At 37.0% G+C, this 19,092-nt stretch overlaps 2 protein-coding genes across 5 annotated transcripts in view; both read left to right on the top strand.

The window, feature by feature from the left end:
- Positions 1–2,906, top strand: part of LOC149023968 (uncharacterized) — a 29,636-nt gene extending 26,730 nt beyond the window's left edge. For all 4 annotated transcript variants that reach the window (XM_089144387.1, XM_089144388.1, XM_089144386.1 and 1 more), the window contains exon 7: positions 2,430–2,906. In XM_089144387.1, coding sequence (XP_089000513.1) covers positions 2,430–2,801 — 372 coding nt within the window. In that variant the 3' untranslated portion in view covers positions 2,802–2,906. The remainder of the gene's footprint in view (positions 1–2,429) is intronic.
- Positions 2,907–4,346: 1,440 nt separating this feature from the next.
- On the top strand, positions 4,347–6,575 carry LOC149023967 (acid phosphatase 1-like). Its single transcript, XM_089144389.1, has 3 exons — positions 4,347–4,956; positions 5,049–5,261; positions 6,221–6,575. Exons 1-3 carry the CDS (start codon positions 4,457–4,459, stop codon positions 6,396–6,398), a joined length of 891 nt encoding a protein of 296 aa, XP_089000515.1. The 5' UTR covers positions 4,347–4,456; the 3' UTR covers positions 6,399–6,575.
- The last annotated feature ends 12,517 nt before the right edge of the window (positions 6,576–19,092 follow it).

Genomic DNA, 19,092 nt, shown 5'->3' with positions numbered 1-19,092 from the left:
ATCAAGGCGAGCTGTAATTTCTCTGCTTCCGTCAATCCTTGTAGCATAAAATACCTCTCTGCCCGAGCTGTCCACCCATGTGGGTCAACGCCATTGAAGATGGGAAGTTTTAGATATCTGGGAAAGAAATCGCGTCGTCCAATAGAGGTCGGAATTCGTCGTTCTGGTAGCAAGGTGCTTTGCATATTATCCCCCCTGTTTATGGTGATTTCAGGCGATGATTCTTCGACTTCCAACGATTTTCCTTTTAACAGGTATGCTCTCATCTCACTTAAAAATGCCGTATTACTCTGTTCGACTCTGTCTAACTTCGAATCAATCAATACGAGCTGGTTCTGCAAGTCCTTCACACTCGCCTCCACAATCTCAACTTTGGACTCCATTCGACTCTTTACCATTCCCTGGGATTAACGCGCTCAGATACCAAGATTATAGAGCCTCGGTGTAAACTTCATTAAATCCATATCCAGAACTGAAGAAGATACTCTACTAGTTTCTGAATGCAATTCAAAGATAACAGTAACAGTACGATTTAACTAGAACAACCAAGAAACAGTAGCTGCATTCATTTAGTAATATCTGAATTGACAATACTAAGAACACAAGTTGATTCTACTCTCTACTACTTAATCTGATAGAAAACAACAAAGTAAAAGACTCAGCAGATAACCAGAATAGCTCCCACACAACAGAGCTCCTCTGAGAGGTCTTCCCTCTCCCACAAGCCTCGCTTGTTCCTTCTCTTCCCCCCCCCCCTTCTTCTCCCCTCTCCCTCTCCTTACATACCCTAATTGTTCTAACGAACTATTACATGCCTTCCCACTCATCCTCTGCCACGTGGCCTGTTTCTTCTGCAGCACTGCTGGGAGCAGAGTAATGATTGTTATCCAATAGAATGTTGCCAGCTGTCCCTCCTTTGCTATTGTCCTCTTCAGCCACCGGAAGTGATAGTGTTCTCTTCTCCTTATTTTTACGCTTGTACAACTTGCACTGGTCTAATTGGTATTGAACCAGGTTCTGGCACTTATTTGTGTTAAATATCACTTAAATAAGTGTTTCATTTACTTAAGATATTATTCATAAATAAGTAAATACGCCCCCACCCCTCTATTTAGTCCAATGCAACTAGTTAAAAGTAAAAATAACAGAAGTCAACCCCTTTCAAATTAAGGAACCAAAACTGTCTTTCTATTCCTAAATTAAATTTTCAACTTTCTGCTGCTGGGGTTTTTCTCAATCTAAAAAATTTGTAAATCTTAATATAGTGAAATATAGCTAAAAACTAAATGGACACCAGAATATTCATTTTTATATCTAAAAAACTATTTTCTTTCAAACCAAATTTTCCAGCATTCAGGTTCATTAAATAAGATGTGACTGTAACATAAGTCTATAAATGTAAATTAGAATTTAGCAATCATAGAATTCTTTTAATAAATAAAATTTGAAAACTTGAAGAAGAATGCATGAGATATAAGGCATCTTATTAAACAAGAAAGTGTCTCAAAAATCAGAAGATTTAAGCTGGTGTTCTGCTCTATGTAATATAAAAGGTCTCCTGTAAAAGTAAAATCATTCGTCAGTCAAACTCTTACAGAACAAGAAGATTTCTCTACATAGAGAGTAGTTTCATTACTTAGTGTTGATTCATTATGATAGTTAGGTACATTTTGTAGCATACTAAATAATGATTGTAGAGTGGAGCTAGAAAGAAAAAAAAGTCACTTGGGTGCCTTTGTTACATAGGCACGTAGGACACCTGTCCACTGCCTTGACAACTGTGGTCCAGACCATGTAGGATAGGTGCGAAAGTCTACACACCTAATCTGGCTTGATTAGAAGTTATTTTAATGGGAATTTTTGTAGGGCTTGGTGAAAATCAGATTGGATATAGTTGGTTTTTGAAGAATTTTAAATCTTGAGGTCATGCTATAGGCAATAGAAGAAGGCTTTCACTATCCTAATCTTTTGCACTATGGGTATTATTACAGATTTCAGTAAACTATCCACATTATATGATCAGATTAGTTATGCTGTCAATCTAAACTGATCGTGGATATGTATTATTATTGATGCATATTGTATTTATTTGTTCCAATTGCTAAAGATTCCATGCCAGTGGTTATAATAGCAGTGGAGGCCTTGATTGGGATGTATATTCTGGGTCTATTCTATCACAACCATTACAAGATAGCCCCAATTGTCAGTCATTGCGGTCAATTTGACCCCAAATTGTAGTTCATTTCATCTTCTGAAATAGTTTAGTTTAGTTAGTTTTTTATTTTTTTATTTTTTTTTTTTTTTTAAACAGAATTCTGAAATAGTTTCTGACTTTGTGTTGTGTATCCATTTTGCTTTGCTTGTCCATGAAATGATTAAGTTCTTGATGTCCATATCTTGACTAAAGTTGAATCTGTGGGTTTTCCCAGATTCTGAAGCCTGTGACTCGGCAAAAGGTGAGGATTGAAGGGGATATGTACCAAAAGGTTCTCTTTGAGTTCCTTACAATTGTTCCATCATTTCTTGGTGGCAAATGCACGTGTGCTAGATGCTCCACAGATAGGATCGGTGATGCTTGGTCCACTGCTGATGAAGAGACTGACAACAGGGAATCACACAGGATTTCTGCATGCGGTGAGAACAGATCTTTGGTTGATGCTCCTTACGAGACTGAACTTCAATTTGATGGTGCCTGCCAGCAGGTTTTAAGAACTGCTATAATTAGCATGCTTATGTTGTTCATTTTCATTGCTTTGATAGCAGGGATGTACGACCCTGAAAATCTTATGTTTTCTTTTTGATATTATGGTAACACTGAATCCACTTTATTCAGTTCTTTGTTGAGTAGCTATACAAAATAATGTTTGTTTTCCGCACCAAAATAATCTGTGTTGAAGCATTGTTAACTTCTATGTACATCTGGTTCGCCATATTAGAACCAGATTATGTCCCTGTTCTCTTGTTGGCTTGAATTGCACTCAGGTTCTGAGGAAGGACATTATCGCTGCTGATCCTTGCTAGTGTATATTGGATGGACACAAATAAATATGTATCCTACTAGTTGGATTCTAGTAGTGTATGTCTAAACTAGCCATCCTCCATTAGTCACCTATATATTTCTTGGAATTTCAGACTCTCCTGTCCAGACCATTGATCAGGGTTTGGGCGATCAGATATATGTTTCATATGCTTCTATTGTTCATTTGATTAATGTGTAGGCCATTCTGTAATCAAGAATATTGAGGGACCCAAGGTTTGTACAGCAGTGCTTCTCTCGAATCCCCCCTTTCCCGGAACAGTATAGTTTTAAAGTTTTTGCAGGGAACAGGAACTGAGGTAAGATGCAGTAAGGTATGATCCGGTAGATAGTTGCCAGTTGAACAGGAATGCTTTCTATTATCATTATTAAATTTAGGATGCATGCAAACCAAAGAGTGAGATCAATTGGCTTCGTCTCTTTTGTTATGAGTTTACAGATTTTCAATGAGGGGGTGCAAGCTTTGACCCTGATAGTCCAAACCCACTGTAGCCCGCCGCCCAGAACCCCTGTAAGGTAATTCTCACACTCAAAGTGAAGCACACAACTCTCAAATGTGAAGAAACATTCATGGCAGAATTGAATTTCTAGGCCCTAATGCACCAACTCTTTATTCTTCTTTTGTGTGCGGGAACCCCTTATCTGTCTCTTTTCTTCTTGATTATTTGAATTTTGTGGCCTCCCTCTTTCTTGGACTTCGCAATTTCAGTAGGCTTTTGAATCCACATCTTGAGTAGACTTGAGAAGAACTGTCTGGTACTACCTGTTAAGAAGGAATAAAAATGTGAAGCATGCTCTTGCCGACAAGCCTTCTTTTTATTTCATTTTACACTTAGTTGTGCAATAATTAGGAGAGAATAACACTATATTCAACCACACATTCAAGAGCGTGATCCGTCTTTAACCAAAACACTCCCCCTCCCAGAGCACCTTCCTTTCCCAAATGAACGTTGACGCAAAGACCAGCAATGGGAACCTTGATTGCGATGGGCTACTAAAAAGACCAGCAAAGCACGGTGCCTTCTCTTCTCTTGCTTTCTCTAATTAGACACCTAAATTCCTTTCTTCTCATTCCACACGGGGTTTTACTGCTGAGATCTTTCTTATTTTACTTGTTCAGACGTTGCTTGGGTGCTGTGTAATTAATGCACAACACCTGCAGCATACGGTCAAGATTAAAATCTCAATCACGACAGTCCATGTTCAAAAAGCTATGAAACACACTATTGTGAAATGAAAGGTCGACAACGAACCTTACACAGCACTAAAGCACGACCCACTTGTTCAACTGGTGAAGCCCATTTGACATGGAAGCTGATCATAGACCCCTTAGCCGGCTTGAGTCTACTCTCTACCGACGCACGCTATCCCTTTCCTATATTCGCTATCACCCCCAACAGCGGAATGCGAATCTAAACCATGCCGTGCCATTGCCATTTCAATTTCACATATATAGACTTCTTTCTGTGGACTTCCTCTGCGAACTTATACAGAACAATTGAAGCGCATATGTTTTCCACAATGCGAATGCTGTGGGAGGTTCTAGTAATGATGTTTTTGGCCATGTTCTCTTCTAAAGCTAGCAGCAGCAATGGCGGCCAAATGAATAATCCACCACCTTCGAAGGGTATTGATGCAAGTGGAGTGGATCAAACGAGCTACTGCTTAAGCTGGAGAGTAGCAGCAGAGGCAAACAACCTCCTTGGGTGGCGAACGGTCCCTCTTCAGTGCATGAGCTACGTTGAAAATTATATGCTTGGTGGACAATATGAAAGTGACCTGAACTTGATTAAGGAGCAGATCTACACTTACCTTGACGGTATTGTCCTTTCTGCTGATGGAATGGATGCTTGGATTCTTGATATTGATGATACTTGTATTTCTAACCTCATCTATTACAGAGACAATAAGCACTTTGGGTATGTTACTTTGTTCTTTCTTCTCAATTTTTTATGGGTAGTTCTTATCATCCACACGTGAATTGAAAGACAAATGATGGTGATGAATACAGGTGTGATCCTTATGATTCAACTGATTTCAAGAGATGGGCATTGAAAGGAGGGTGTCCTGCGATTCCAGCGGTTCTTGAATTGTTCAGGAAGTTGGTTTCCAGTGGTTTCAAGGTTCTCCTTCTTACAGGCAGAGATGAAGCTGGGTTGGGTCAAGCTACCGTGGACAACTTGCATAATCAAGGATACCATGGCTACGAACGTTTGATCATGAGGTACCCTACTGGCCCATATGAGGGACCCATGTGGGACTTACTGGGGTTTTCATTATTTACTATTTTTAATATTTATAAGTAAACCCCACCACTTCTCTGAGGTGATCCATACTCCTTGATCAGGGTCAAAGCTCCCCCTTGGCCCGGGGCCATGCCCCCCCACTCCCCTGATATTTTTAAAATTTTTTAAGGGCCTGTTTAGTTACATGAGTCTAGAGATTTCAAATATCTTGAGATTTCAAATTTATAGATTTCAAATCTATGGAGTCATAATTCATAAAATTAACTGTTTGGTTAACTTGAATCTGGGGAATGAAATATGTGGATTCATCCTGAAATCTCTGGATTTCACCCTATACCCATAAAATTACAGATTCATGTTTTTAGTGTAAAATGATGAATCTCTAGACTTCATGAATCTAGGGATTTTCACAACTAAACGGATATAAATTTTGCATTCATGAATCCAGATATTTGAAATCTCTGGATTCATATAACCAAACATGCCCTTCGTTTATTTTCTTATTCTTCGGTCATCTATTTTTTTTTCTCCTGTGAAATTTCAGCACTTGTCTCTCCCTCTTAATGGAATTTTTTTTTTAAAGCAAAGATTAGGTAGAAAGGTGATTGTGCCTCCCACCATGTGTTCTCTGCACTAACACTGGCCCAAGAGTACTGAGATCACATGCAGGTAACTGATGCCCTACTGTTCAGTTCCACATGATCAGTAAAAAACAGTTGATCTCCATATACATAAGCATTGAATGAATGGATGTGAAATTCTAATGGAATTCACCACATGTATGGGACCCATCATCGATGGATATTAATTTGATGCATTAGGCCCAACCTAAATAAATTAGGGAATGTTAAACCTAGATTTAGATCATGTCCCTGCTGAACCTCAAATTCAAAATTCAAATTTTTTTGAGAAACTGATGATGGTCAATTTGATGCAGGACTCCGGCTTATAGTGGCAAAAGCGCTGTGAGCTTCAAGTCAAGCGTACGCAAAGAAATAGAGGGAGAAGGTTATAGGATTTGGGGAAATGTTGGAGATCAGTGGAGTGACCTATTAGGAGATTCTATTGGCGCTCGTACATTTAAGGTTCCTAATCCCATGTATTTCGTCCCATAAAATAATACTGACAAAGTGGAATGTGAAAGATTCAAAGTATAATCTTCCAAATCCAAATTAAATTCCTTGTGATGATATTTTAGGAACAATTTTATCCATGACTTATGATTGGTTCTCTCTTTTATTGAAAAAAGAAAAAGAAAAAAAGATTTGCTCACATCATCAATAAATTTTGAATATTACATGTTCACCATCAAAATGTTGTTTAATTGGCAATGTTCAACACCTCCTAGTGAAGAGGTCACAGGTTCGACTCTCTTTCGGGGTCTACATATTTATATTCTACTAATAAATTTCAACGTGTGTGTGCACACGTGTATGAGGGTGTAGAAAAATATCAGATAAAGGAGGCAAATAATATATCTCATATATATGACTTGATAGTTAATTAGTTTTTACATTCATGTACAAAATTATACTAATACATCTCATAATACACCGTCTATAATTCAAGCAAATTTCGTACATTTGGTAAAAATTTTCAAAATTAAGTCGAGTTAGCTCCAAACTAGATAACCCATCTTGTTACGTCCGAATATAACCCCTTCGAGTGAACTGTAGTCGATCCGACAAGTTGGTTTTATAATCAGTTCACACAAGAAGACAAGAGAGAGTGGGCCAACTCAGAGGTCAGTTAGCCACCTCCCAAAATTATATTCAGGAATAATATTGCCTCAAGGTTAAGGGCTTGTAATAAATGGACAAAAACATTCAAAATGGTATTGAGACAGTAAATGCTCATTACTAGACCTGATGGTAGGTGGGCGTATTCATATTGGAACCTGATTCTTGGTGGTTGTTGGATGGTTCAGCGTGTCCTAAATCTCCTCTAAGGTAGATACGTGGCTCTTAGAAAGACTTGAACTACACTCAAAGGTCAGTCAACCCTCCTTTGGACTGTTGTGCTATGGGCCCCCACTGGGTCTCGAAAACTAGGGTGTGACAAGCATTCTACCGTTAAGACTTGGGGTGTAAACTGATCAGATTTGGATCGGATGGTGGTAATACCATATTTGCATTTTATTATATGCGGATGGATTTTGATAATATCCTTTCCGTTTTCAGACGAACTTAGGCTCTTTTTGGTATCAATTCTCATTCTCTATTATGAAATTTTTTTCATTATTTTAAATTGTTTGGCATCTATTATCAGTTTTATTTTTATTTAAAATAATAGAAAAACTTTCAAAATTCATAATGAACTTTTTGTCTATTATGAATTATGGTGAGAATTTCATTCTCTTCATTTATGCAAAAGTTTACTTAAAATTTTATGGTTAAGATGAGGGTAAAATAGTCAATATGCATTTTTTTTTTTATAAAAACCATACTTTTTCCCTCTTTTATCAATTGCTCACTATTATTTACTAACAATTTTTTATTTTGACACCAAACTTATTTTTTATTTCATAATTTATTTTCGATAAAATTCACCAAACCATATTTCATTCTTGACCAATAATGAATTCTTGTACTTATTTATAGGCATAATAGAGAATGAGAATTGATACAAAAAAGAGCCTTAGTTAGCTTTGGATAATAATTAGATAATTATTTTTCTTTATACATTCTCCTAAGTGGGTATGAATACATATTGAATACAAGTTTTCGACTACTTCTTGACTCTTTACTATTTTATTTGTGAGCGTTAGGTTTGAAGTTTAAGAATTTAACAATTTTAGTATTCATATTAGTAGAAAATCTAGAAAAATATTCATATATCTCAAGTAAAATTTTTATAAAAATAAGAAAACAAATCCAAATAACTTAATTAGATAATTTTATTTGACATATAATAATTGATCAGAAAGGGTATTACCATATCTGCATCCTATTAGTAATTAAATAGATTTTGACTTCTCCTAAACGAATACGAATGTTTCGGAAGCGAATTTTGGTTATCCATTTACACCCTATTGAAGATGCTACATTTATGATCTGGAGCTAATCAGCTATTTTACTCTACCAAAACCTTAACTTTCAATTTATCAAGCAATGAATCTGTTGGTGCAGATTTGGCCGAGATATGTGAACCATGAATCACACCAAACACCTTAGATCTGGTTCAACCTGGACTGGAATCCACTCTTTCTTGCACGATAGAAAAAGAACAGTTAGAAACAGAGCCGACCAGCTGGATTAGCATTCCGTCTTCGATGATCAAGTCAGTGAATTTCAAAGGATTAGGGTTGCAGAGCTCTTTGGAGCTTCAGAAATGTTTGAAAGCCTAAAAGGTGGGAAAAGTGCAGGTTGATTGAGTGAATTCGAATGTCTTACCTTCTGCACATGCCACAACCCTATTTATAGATTCATTTTATTGACTCGAGCTTCCCTTAACCATCGATTGAATACTTTAAATCAATAAATCTAATGGTCAGGATTAGATCCTCGTGTGGCCTTTGGGTTAGCCTCGTATTTGGTTTGAACCATAGGTCGATCCTAGTCAGATTAACACGAACCAGGTCCTGGGTGATTTATTCACAACAGATCCTACCCATTAATTGTGAAAGAGTTTCTGCAGGTTTAAATTGATGGTTGGCTGAAAATGAATGGTGGGCTGAAAGAAAATGAAGACGCTAAGAGTTGGTGTCGAAGACTTGCTAAGACACAAAAGGAAAAGATATCCACTGTATCCAACAGAAGCATGTTAACAAACATGCTTCTGGTACAACAAGAACCTACCTAGTAGCCTCCAGCTCTATTCGGATTCCAAATTTAAAACTTGGTAACTGAAAGTATCGACTAACTGTTTTAACCCCACTACCACTGAAGTTGTTCTCAAAGAAAGGAAAAGCTACTCTTGGAAATAGGTTCATTAAACGAAAGAAAACTCCTAAAATAAGATAGCATTGATCTTTCAAGACAAGCCTTTTTTTTTCCCCGCTAAAAGGATCATTATATTAAGCGAAGAAGAAATATTAAAAATACATCAATTAATACCTTATAAGGAACCAACCTCCCTTACCCGCAACAACTGTTGCCCCCAATACACCCTTCCTCACTGGTTCCTACTTAGATTAGAAAATCACTAACTCATAAAACGAAATCTAGGACGTCTAGAGGCATCCACATCAAGTTCATTAAGGATTGAAGCTGACCAAGGAATGTTAATATCAGAAGTTCTTGTCCTAGTTGCCGAATTTGCCAAAAAATCTGCCACTGTACTAGTTTCACGATAGCAATGTGAAATCTTCCAATTTATAGTCAACAAATATTAATATACCAAGATATTTTCTTCTGCTGTATTAAAGTCACCACAGCTTTTGAATCACTTTCTACCCAAAGCCTTGTAATTTGTAAATGCCTTGCCCAACGTAATCCATGAATGAAAGTTTACAATTCAGCCTCAAAGTTGGTTTTAACATCTAAAAAAATACTGAAATTGAAAACCACTGTAGCAACTTCATTTCGAAATACTCCTCCACCGCCAGACCTTCATGGATTGCCTAAAGAAGACCCATCAATGTTTAGTTTAACCCAACCTGTAGCAGGAGAACACCAAAAAATTTCTTGTGGAGGAGCAGCACTAAAGATAGAGAAGTGAAGGCCCAGTCTTCTTTCATCCGAAAAAATGGTAGGAGGTAATTTTCTCTCATCCATTTTAAAGCCAAACTGTACTAAGTCTGAAAAAATTAAACTCACTACCTCATCAATCCTGAAATTTAATTTTTCAAACCGGATTTGATTGCGGACCATCCAAAGAAAGTATAAAAGCAAACAACATCCATTAATCCAAGTAATCTGTAAAGGAGACTGTGAAGCCTGGTGTTTCAAAGCCTTGAACAACTCTACAATCGAATCTTTTACTATCCAACTATAACCAAACTTTGCTGCAAAAGCTTCTCCACATCCACGTGAAAATGAGCAGTGAAGATAGAGATGTTCTATATCCTTTGAAGCTTTACCACATAGATTACAACGAGAGGCCAGCATAATCCCTTTCCTAGTCAATAAGGCATCAACAGGTAGCCTATCATGAAAAAGTCTCCAACAGAAAACTTGTTGGCTAGGCTGCAAAGAAGTCTTCCAAATACTTTTAGCCTATTCCAGTTGTTCTCCTTTTCTATGATAGAGATCCCATGCCGATCAAAAACTAAACACTCCCCCCACCGAACCTTACGAATGACAAACATCAACAAAACCAGCACAAAAAACAAGATATAACATAATAAGAGAGATTACTTCTTGAAATTTGGCATTGTCCACTAATGGAAATCTCCACTCCCCTTGCTATAAACAATCTACAACAGTCAATTTCAAATGACCCTCTAGATCTAGAGGAATACCAACATAGTCTGCAATGGTAAAATTCCCCAACCATCTGTCAAACCAAAAATTTATATTTTGACCATCTCCAACCATCTTTCAGGATAGGCATTTAAACCGTGTAAACCCACCTGACCCAACCTAACTCAAATGAACAATCAATACACTTTTTTTACAAATAAAATATAAGATGAAGAAGTTGAGTAATATATCTCAAATATATGACTTGATAATTAATTAGTTTTCACATTCATGTACAAAATTACTAACCGATTTTCATAATACTCTATGTATAATTCATGTGGAGCTCGAACATTTCGTAGAACTTGTCAAAATAAGTTGGGCCAGCTTTGAACCAAATAACCCATCATTTTACATCCGAATCAAACCCCCTTCCCACAAGCTAGTTGTGTAACCTGTTCATGCAAGAAGACAAGTGAGAGTGGGGTGACTGAGAGGTCAATCAGCCACCTTTGAAGGTCAAGTTAGGAATAACACTACCCCGAGGTCAGCGGATTGTAATAAAGGAACAAGAACACTCAATACTATTGAGAGAGAAAATGTGCATTACAAGATTCGGTGGTAGGTGGAGAGTCTTTATAGTGGAAGATGATTCTTGGTGGTTGTTGAATGGCCGACTGTGTCCTGGATCTCCTCTGAGGTCAATACATGGCTCTTAGGCTTATAGCCATTTTGATTGGCTTACTTCTGGTGTAGGTGCTGCAGCGGAGGCTGACATGACAATTCTTGGTCTACTTACCCAACAAGCCAATGGGATCGTTGGTTTGTCGGACCTTGATATACATATCATTTACGTTTGTTCTTTTCTGGGTATGAGGATCGCACCCCTTGGTCTCCACTTGGGCATGGAGTCTCCTTGGCATCTAAGATCAACTTCTTGATCCCGAAGACTGCCAATATTATTTGCTTGGTGTCCTTAGATGTCCATCACCAAGACCCTTCTTGAAGACTGGCCTCATCCGCCTCTTGGGATCAAGCCCCCTAGTTTGGCTTCCTTGTCCAATTTGACCCGGTCATGATTTGGCCCCAATCTTAAAATCCATACAACACATCCCAGGTAATATTTTGAACGATAATGTGGAGTAGTGAATAAAAGTGAAGTAAAATGAATACAAAGATATATTTAAAATTGTGATGTTATTTAAAAATGCTAATCTTGTGAGGCATTTTAAGAGTACTTCATTTTTTTTTCACTTGTGAGTTAGAAACTTTATCCATTAGCACATTATGCATGATCGAGGACAATAAATACTCATACAAAATTCAAATGGATAATTGGGAATGTTTATGGCTGTTGTCATTCCCCCCCCCCCCCCCCATTTTACAAAGAAATATTTAAAATTGTGATGTTATTTAAAAATGCTAATCTCATGAAGCATTTTAAGAGTACTTCATTTTATTTTCCACTTGTGAATTAGAAACTTTATCCATTAGCACATTATGCATGATTGAGGACAATAAATACTCATACAAAATTCACATGGATAATTGGGAATGTTTGTGGATTGTCATTTTTATTTTAGTTTACAAAGAAATATTTAAAATCGTGATGTTATTTAAAAATGCTAATCTCGTGAGGCATTTTAAGGGTGCTTCATTTTTTCTTCACTTGTAAATTAGAAACTTTATCCATTAGCACATTATGCATGATTGAGGACAATAAATACTCATACAAAATTCACATGGATAATTGGGAATGTTTGTGGCTATTGTCATTTTTTTTTTGTTATTCTACGTATTTGGTTATAGTTTACCACAATGACTTTTAGTTTATCTTTTTTAGAAAATAAGTTTGATATATTGAAGGCAATTGAAAGAAAATGAAGAAAATTTTAGGTAAAATTTTCTTCTAATTCCATAACAATATGAAGTTTATGAACTAAATTAGACTATTTATTTTTCATGAATTGAATGATTATCCAAGTTCTTCAATTACAAAATATTATATATTTCATTATACATGTGAGATGGTTTTTGGATACATTCTTTTTATTATGAGTTATAATTTTGAAGAATTATCATGCTAGAATAAATTGAATACCTGAAGTTATAATTTTGCAATTGTTGTAAAGTTGCATTGAATTATTGTGGTATATTTTTGTTTAATGTTTGTTGGTATTTTTGGTCCATGGAGGATTTGGGCAACTAGCCCATTGGGATTGAGGTCCAAGTCTCCCATTGAGTTCTTTATTGCATCTATGCAACTTTTTTCTCAGTGATCCCTCTCTAGATAGTCTCTCTTCAACGGTTATTTAAGTTGTTATTACCACTTAAAGATTCTTGTGGGTCTTAGGCAATGATGTGATTTAACAAGGGTGGGTTCTAGATTCTTTCTCTACGTGGTTTAAGAACCTGAGCATACAACAACCTGGACTATTAAATGACAATTATCAATATCCCCAAATTATGCACCTCGACCATTGTCTTTGTCATGTTTACAATGGGCTAATCTGTTTTCCTTACTCTATCTTGATTTGTGCAGGGATTATGTCAACCAAAGCTGAACCATACACCTTATATACCATTTTTGGGCAACCTTCCCAACAACTAAGAGACCCCCATTTGAGCAATATGACAACGAATTGAAACAGTGAACGTCCAATAACATTGAGGGCTTTTATTCAAGACTAAGAGAAATGTATTAATCAACGCTTTCTTAAATCTTAAAATTCTCTTGAATGTGATATTTCTTTAAGTTCAAGATAAGATTGGTAAAGATAATCCTGTAGTTATCAATTACACAAAGGCACGTCCACCACACAGTACAATATGGTTGGGTCTATCAGACAATGCACCACCACTTTGCAATCAAACACTCCAATATATGCAATAAAAAATAAACTAAAAATGCAAGACACCAAATTTATGTGGTTTAGTCAAATTGCCTACATTCAAGGAGTAATGCTCTAAATAGAGCTTTGTATTTACTCAATACTTTCCAACTAAAATTTTGAGCACTACAATAATCAGAGAGCAACTACTCTCAATCAATTCAAAACATGGAGCACCCACTTCAATATGAACTTTTATACCCATAAAAGTATAAGGCCACAACCTCAAACAACTCAACCCTAACAAGCAACTACTTTAAAGGTGAAACTTTTCAAATTGAGGGAGATTACAATAGATTACTCACATTCTTCTTCAACGTTTCATCAAAATGCACATCCGAGCTTGTTCGGCATACCCATTTTGCTTCTTGGCTTATCCTCCTTGTTTTTCTTAGTCTTCACAAGCCAAAACACTCAAAAACCCTCATCTGTTTCGCTTAAATTCGGGCTTTCAAAGGAATGAATGTTGATGCACAGGAATCGTAGGATTTCATCTTCTAGATGAGTCCCAAAGAGAATCTAATCACACAACCCTTGGATATCCACTTTAAAAAGGCATGTGAGATATGGGCCATCAGATCCTTTAAGTGATGTAAGATTAGAGGACCCTTCACCAGATTATTTCAAATCTTTTCTAATCTTACCTTTAATCTGCAACACATAGGATCATGTTGATCATGTTGATGGAATCTTTTCTAATCTTACCTTTAATCTGCAACACATAGGATCATGTTGATCATTATACTTTTGCGGCACACCAAATTTTCATGCTCCTGACCATCCAAAAGGCATGCGATGGAATCTTTTCCGTCTTGGACACTTGAAAACCAAGCGCATCAATTTCGACCCTCAAAATTGGATCTTCATCCACCTTCTTCTAATGACCATTAGATTGTATCATTTCAGTCTTTCAAAATTACACTTTCCTCCTTGAGATATAAAACTTATTTCACAAAGACCCCCAAACTCTTAACAATTATTCTCGAACCCCTAAAAGTAGATTACATCACAGTAGCCAAATTTCATATTATTTCTACAATGCTCAGATTTGCTTCCATATCGCACACTCTCATGAGAAACCTCATAACTTCCTTGTTTGATATCGAAAGCACAATCTGAAAAGTTTGCTGGAAAGAAGACTTCATGAACTACATTTTTCCAATTTTAGTCAAACCCAGAAACAATTGGATGACTGCTTAAAAATTCATCCAACATGACCCTTGTGCAGTGACATGTGAAATCCACCATTCTAAGGAATCTTCGCTTCACCCAAAACACTTAAATATTCTCACAAACACTCAAAACTATTGTAATAGTGTTAGTCACCCTCTAAAAATATATAACAAATGCCCAAAGCCTTCTATGAGACCTTCACTTCAATACAAGTCATGTACTCTTAGAACACACTGTATTTTAGTTGCCAACAATGACAACATATGCAATCTCAGCCAATGAACAACAAATTCGATTGTCGCTTATGATTATAGCTTCCACACTTGTTCATTTCGGGTTATATCATCTCCCAAATAAAGAGAATTAAAGCATGAGTCAAAGAAAGGGTGGTAATTCAAATCAAGATTTTTCTGGTACCCTATCTTAAAATCACAATAATCAAATACGGATACTAGAACAATGTCATATCAACCTATTTGCTTCCTTGTAGTTGGATCTCCAAGTTTTTGGAATGCTTCAAATTCTACTTGAGCATCCAAATTGTTGAAAAATATTTAAACTTATGTATAATAAGGAGTTGATTATTTGGTTTATATATAGAAATGACCAATGTTATTTACCTTTAGGGTTAAAGATTACATTCAAGCAGTATGGTGCAAACCCGTGTGCGACATGAACCTAGCTTAACCCTAGATTGACTTGATCATGGTTGTATAGCTATATATTAATATTAATATTTCTATATGATTTTGGACTTGGGACTTAGGAGCGTGGGTCATAGACCTTGATCCAAAAAGTCCACTACTGGGTGAAAATATGGAGATGCCATTGAGAGGTACCTTTTGGAGGTGACCTGAAGAGGTACCCTCACAAAGGGAGGTGACTTTACCCTCGCAGCTCTATAAAACCCATATTTGAGCTCTTTTTTAACAATGAATTTTCTCTTCCTCTCTGTTCCTATTGTCTTTTTATTTAATAGTGAATACAATCTAATTGCACTTGGAGTAACCTCTATGAGTTGCAATTTAAAGGTATTGATCTTGAGGGCGAAGACACACTTGGAACCCGTGTTGCACAAATCTGGGTGTCTGAATATTTAAGAAAGTACTTCTTGTACGTTTCAGCTCCATCAAGTTCATGATTACAACAGTCTTACCAGTGTTTTGTACAGAGTCTTCCTCAACAAGTTCTCAACACAAATCTGAGTCAATCCCAACAAAAATATCTTTGAACAAAGTTCTAACACCATGCCAAATGTGTGTGAAAAAGAAAAGCAAAGTAGGAGACATGCCCAAAAGTACTAAACCAACCCCTCTGCTATGAAAAACACCCTCAGATGTTGTTAATTGTATAATCAAGGAAAAATATGTGAGATTTAGGAAGAACAATAGGAGATAACGTGGTTCGGCCAGAGGCCTACGTCCACGGGAAAAAGGAGGCTACTTTAGTTTTCATTAATTTTAGGGTTTTACAATGATCCACAAATTATAGGGTTTATTTCCACCGCCTTACCCTCTCTACTTGGGTGCGGGTTATGACCCAACCCAATACAATTTAACACTCCCCCTCAAGTTGGAGCATGGACATCATGAATGCCCAACTTGCTAAGAAGAAAATGATATTGTTCTTGACTTAAAGCTTTAGTAAAAATATATGCCACTTGATGCTTAGAAGAAACATAAATTGTTTGAATTTGCCGAGCCTAAAGTTTTTCACGAATCACATGACAATCGATTTCAATATGCTTTGTTCGCTCATGGAAGACTGGATTTGCAGCATTGTGTATAGCCACTTTCTTGTCACAAAATAGGTCTATAGGTTCTGGATGCAAAACTTCTAAATCCTTAAGTAAATAGCACAGCCAAATCATTTCACAAGTTGTCGTGGCCATGGATCTATATTCCGCTTCAGCAGAAGATCGGGAAACAGTTGACTGCTTTTTACTCTTCCAAGAGATAGGATTTGATCCAATGAAAACACAATAGCCAGTAGTAGAACTACAAGAAGTGGCACAACTTGCCCAATCTGAGTCACAATAGGCATTGATGTGTAGGTCGCTAGCAGAAGATAACAAAATGCCTTTCCTTGGACAAGATTTTAAATAGTGTAAAATCCGAAATGCAACATCTAAGTGAGGTTTTCTAGGTTTCTCCATAAATTGACTGAGAACTTGCACAACATAGACAATATCAAGTCTAGTGACTGTGAGATAAATCAATCTTCCAACAAGTCTTATATATTCTGTTGGAGTAGCAAGAAGTTCACCATCTTCACTGTTCAATTTTAAGTTTAGCTCCATAGGACAATTGATGGGTTTGGATCCAAGTAGACCTGCATCATTAAGCATCTCCAAGGTATATTTCCTTTGAAAAAGGAAGATACCTTTAGTTGACCGAGCAACCTCAATGCCAAGAAAGAATTTGAGAGTGCCCAAGTCTTTGATATGAAAGCGACTATGAAGAAACAATTTCAAAGCATTGATGACAACTTGATCATTTCCAGTAATAATTATATCGTCCACATAGACCAAAACAATAGTGATTCTAGACCCACTGGAAGATATAAACAAAGAATAATTAGCTAATGATTGTTTGAATCCAGCAAGTTGTAGAGCAGAAGTGAACTTGGAGAGCCAATTGCGAGAAGCTTGTTTTAAACCATATATGGACTTGTGAAGACGACAAACTAGATTATTCTCCCCCTTTCGGGAAAAAGCAGGTGGCAAAGACATGTAAACTTCCTCATCTAGATCACCCTGAAGAAAAGCATTGTTAACATCCATTTGATAAAGAGGCCAACCTTTAATTGAAGCAATAGCAAGGAGGCATCGCATAGGGACTAATTTTGCAATAGGGGAAAATGTTTCTTGGTAGTCAACACCTTCAATTTGAGTAAAGCCTTTGGCAACCAAGCGACCTTTGTAGCGTTCAATAGAACCATCAACTCGATATTTAATTTTGTATACCCATTTACACTGGATAGCGACCTAGCCAGGGGGAAGAGGTTGCAAGCTCCAAGTATGGTTTAACTCAAGAGCCTTAATCTCATCAGCCATTGCAACACACCATTTGGGATTGTGGGAAGCCTTAACAAAGGAACGAGGTTCAGAATCATTAGAAATACTATAAAGGAAAGCACGGTGAGTAGGGGAAAAAGCCAAATACGAAAAGTAATTATTGAGAGGATAAGGGCAAGAAGGAAGAGAAGCAACATCACACTGATAGTCGTGGAGGTGAGGAGGAGGGCGAGTAGGACGAGTACTACGACGAAGAGGGACGCTAGGATCATCAGAGTGTGATTCTAGTAAAGAGGGGGGTGGGGTAGGAGTAGGAGGGGATACTAGATCATCAATTGCAGGACAAGGATGGACAGATGGAGAAGAGGTGTGGGGAGAAGGAACGGATTGAGGGAAGGAAGCATTCTGGTATGGAAATATCGTCTCATGAAATATGACATCCCTACTAGTGAATACCTTACGAGTGACAGGATTATAAATACGATATGCCTTTTGCCCATATGGATACCCAACAAAAATGCCTGGAATAGCACGTGGAGAAAACTTAGACTTATGAGGAGTTAAATTCTTAGCATAACATAAACAACCAAAAACACGAAGATAAGAATACTTAGGTGAAACACCAGTCACAAGCTCATTTGGGGTTTTCCCTTTTAACAAGGGGGTAGGGAGACGATTAATGAGATAAATCGTAGTCTGAACACATTCCCCCCAAAAAGTTAAAGGTAGATGTGCTTGAAAACGTAAAGCTCGAACATCCTCAAGGATATGTTGATGTTTACGTTCAGCAACTCCATTTTGTTGAGGAGTAGCAACACAACTACGTTCATGAATTATGCCCAACTCATTAAAGTAAGAGAGAGAGAGAGAGAGAGAGAGAGAGAGAGAGAGAGAGAGAGAGAGAGAGAGAGAGAGAGAGAGAGAGAGAGAGAGAGAGAGAGAGAAACTTAAGACCATTATCACTACGAAATTTCTTGACAAGGCAATTAAATTGTGTTTTTACCATAGCAATGAAATTTTTAAGAAGACATTGAGTTTCAAACTTGTGATGCATAAGAAAAACCCAAGTACATCGAAAATAATCATCAACAATGGTAAGAAAGTAATGAGCACCAGAAAATGAAGTAATAGAAAAATCACCTCATATGTCACAATGTAAAAGAGAAAAATGACAATTGCTCTGTTCAACATGCACTGGAAAAGGTAAACGTGATTGTTTAGCAAGAGGACAAATATCACAATGGCGAGGTGAAATGGTAACATTAGAAACACTTTGAGATAAAAAATTGTGAGGAAAATGAGACGGATGCCCTAAGCGCCAATGCCACATGTCAAAATTATGTGAAGTTTGGGAAACAAAGGAAACAAAACGACCATGAGTACGATA

This window comes from Hakea prostrata, chromosome 2, assembly GCF_041222555.1.
Source record: "Hakea prostrata isolate BN-2017 chromosome 2, UWA_Hpros_2, whole genome shotgun sequence".
NCBI lineage: Eukaryota > Viridiplantae > Streptophyta > Magnoliopsida > Proteales > Proteaceae > Hakea > Hakea prostrata.
Note: the sequence above shows the minus strand (reverse complement) of the source record. Positions and strands in the feature narration are given on the sequence as shown.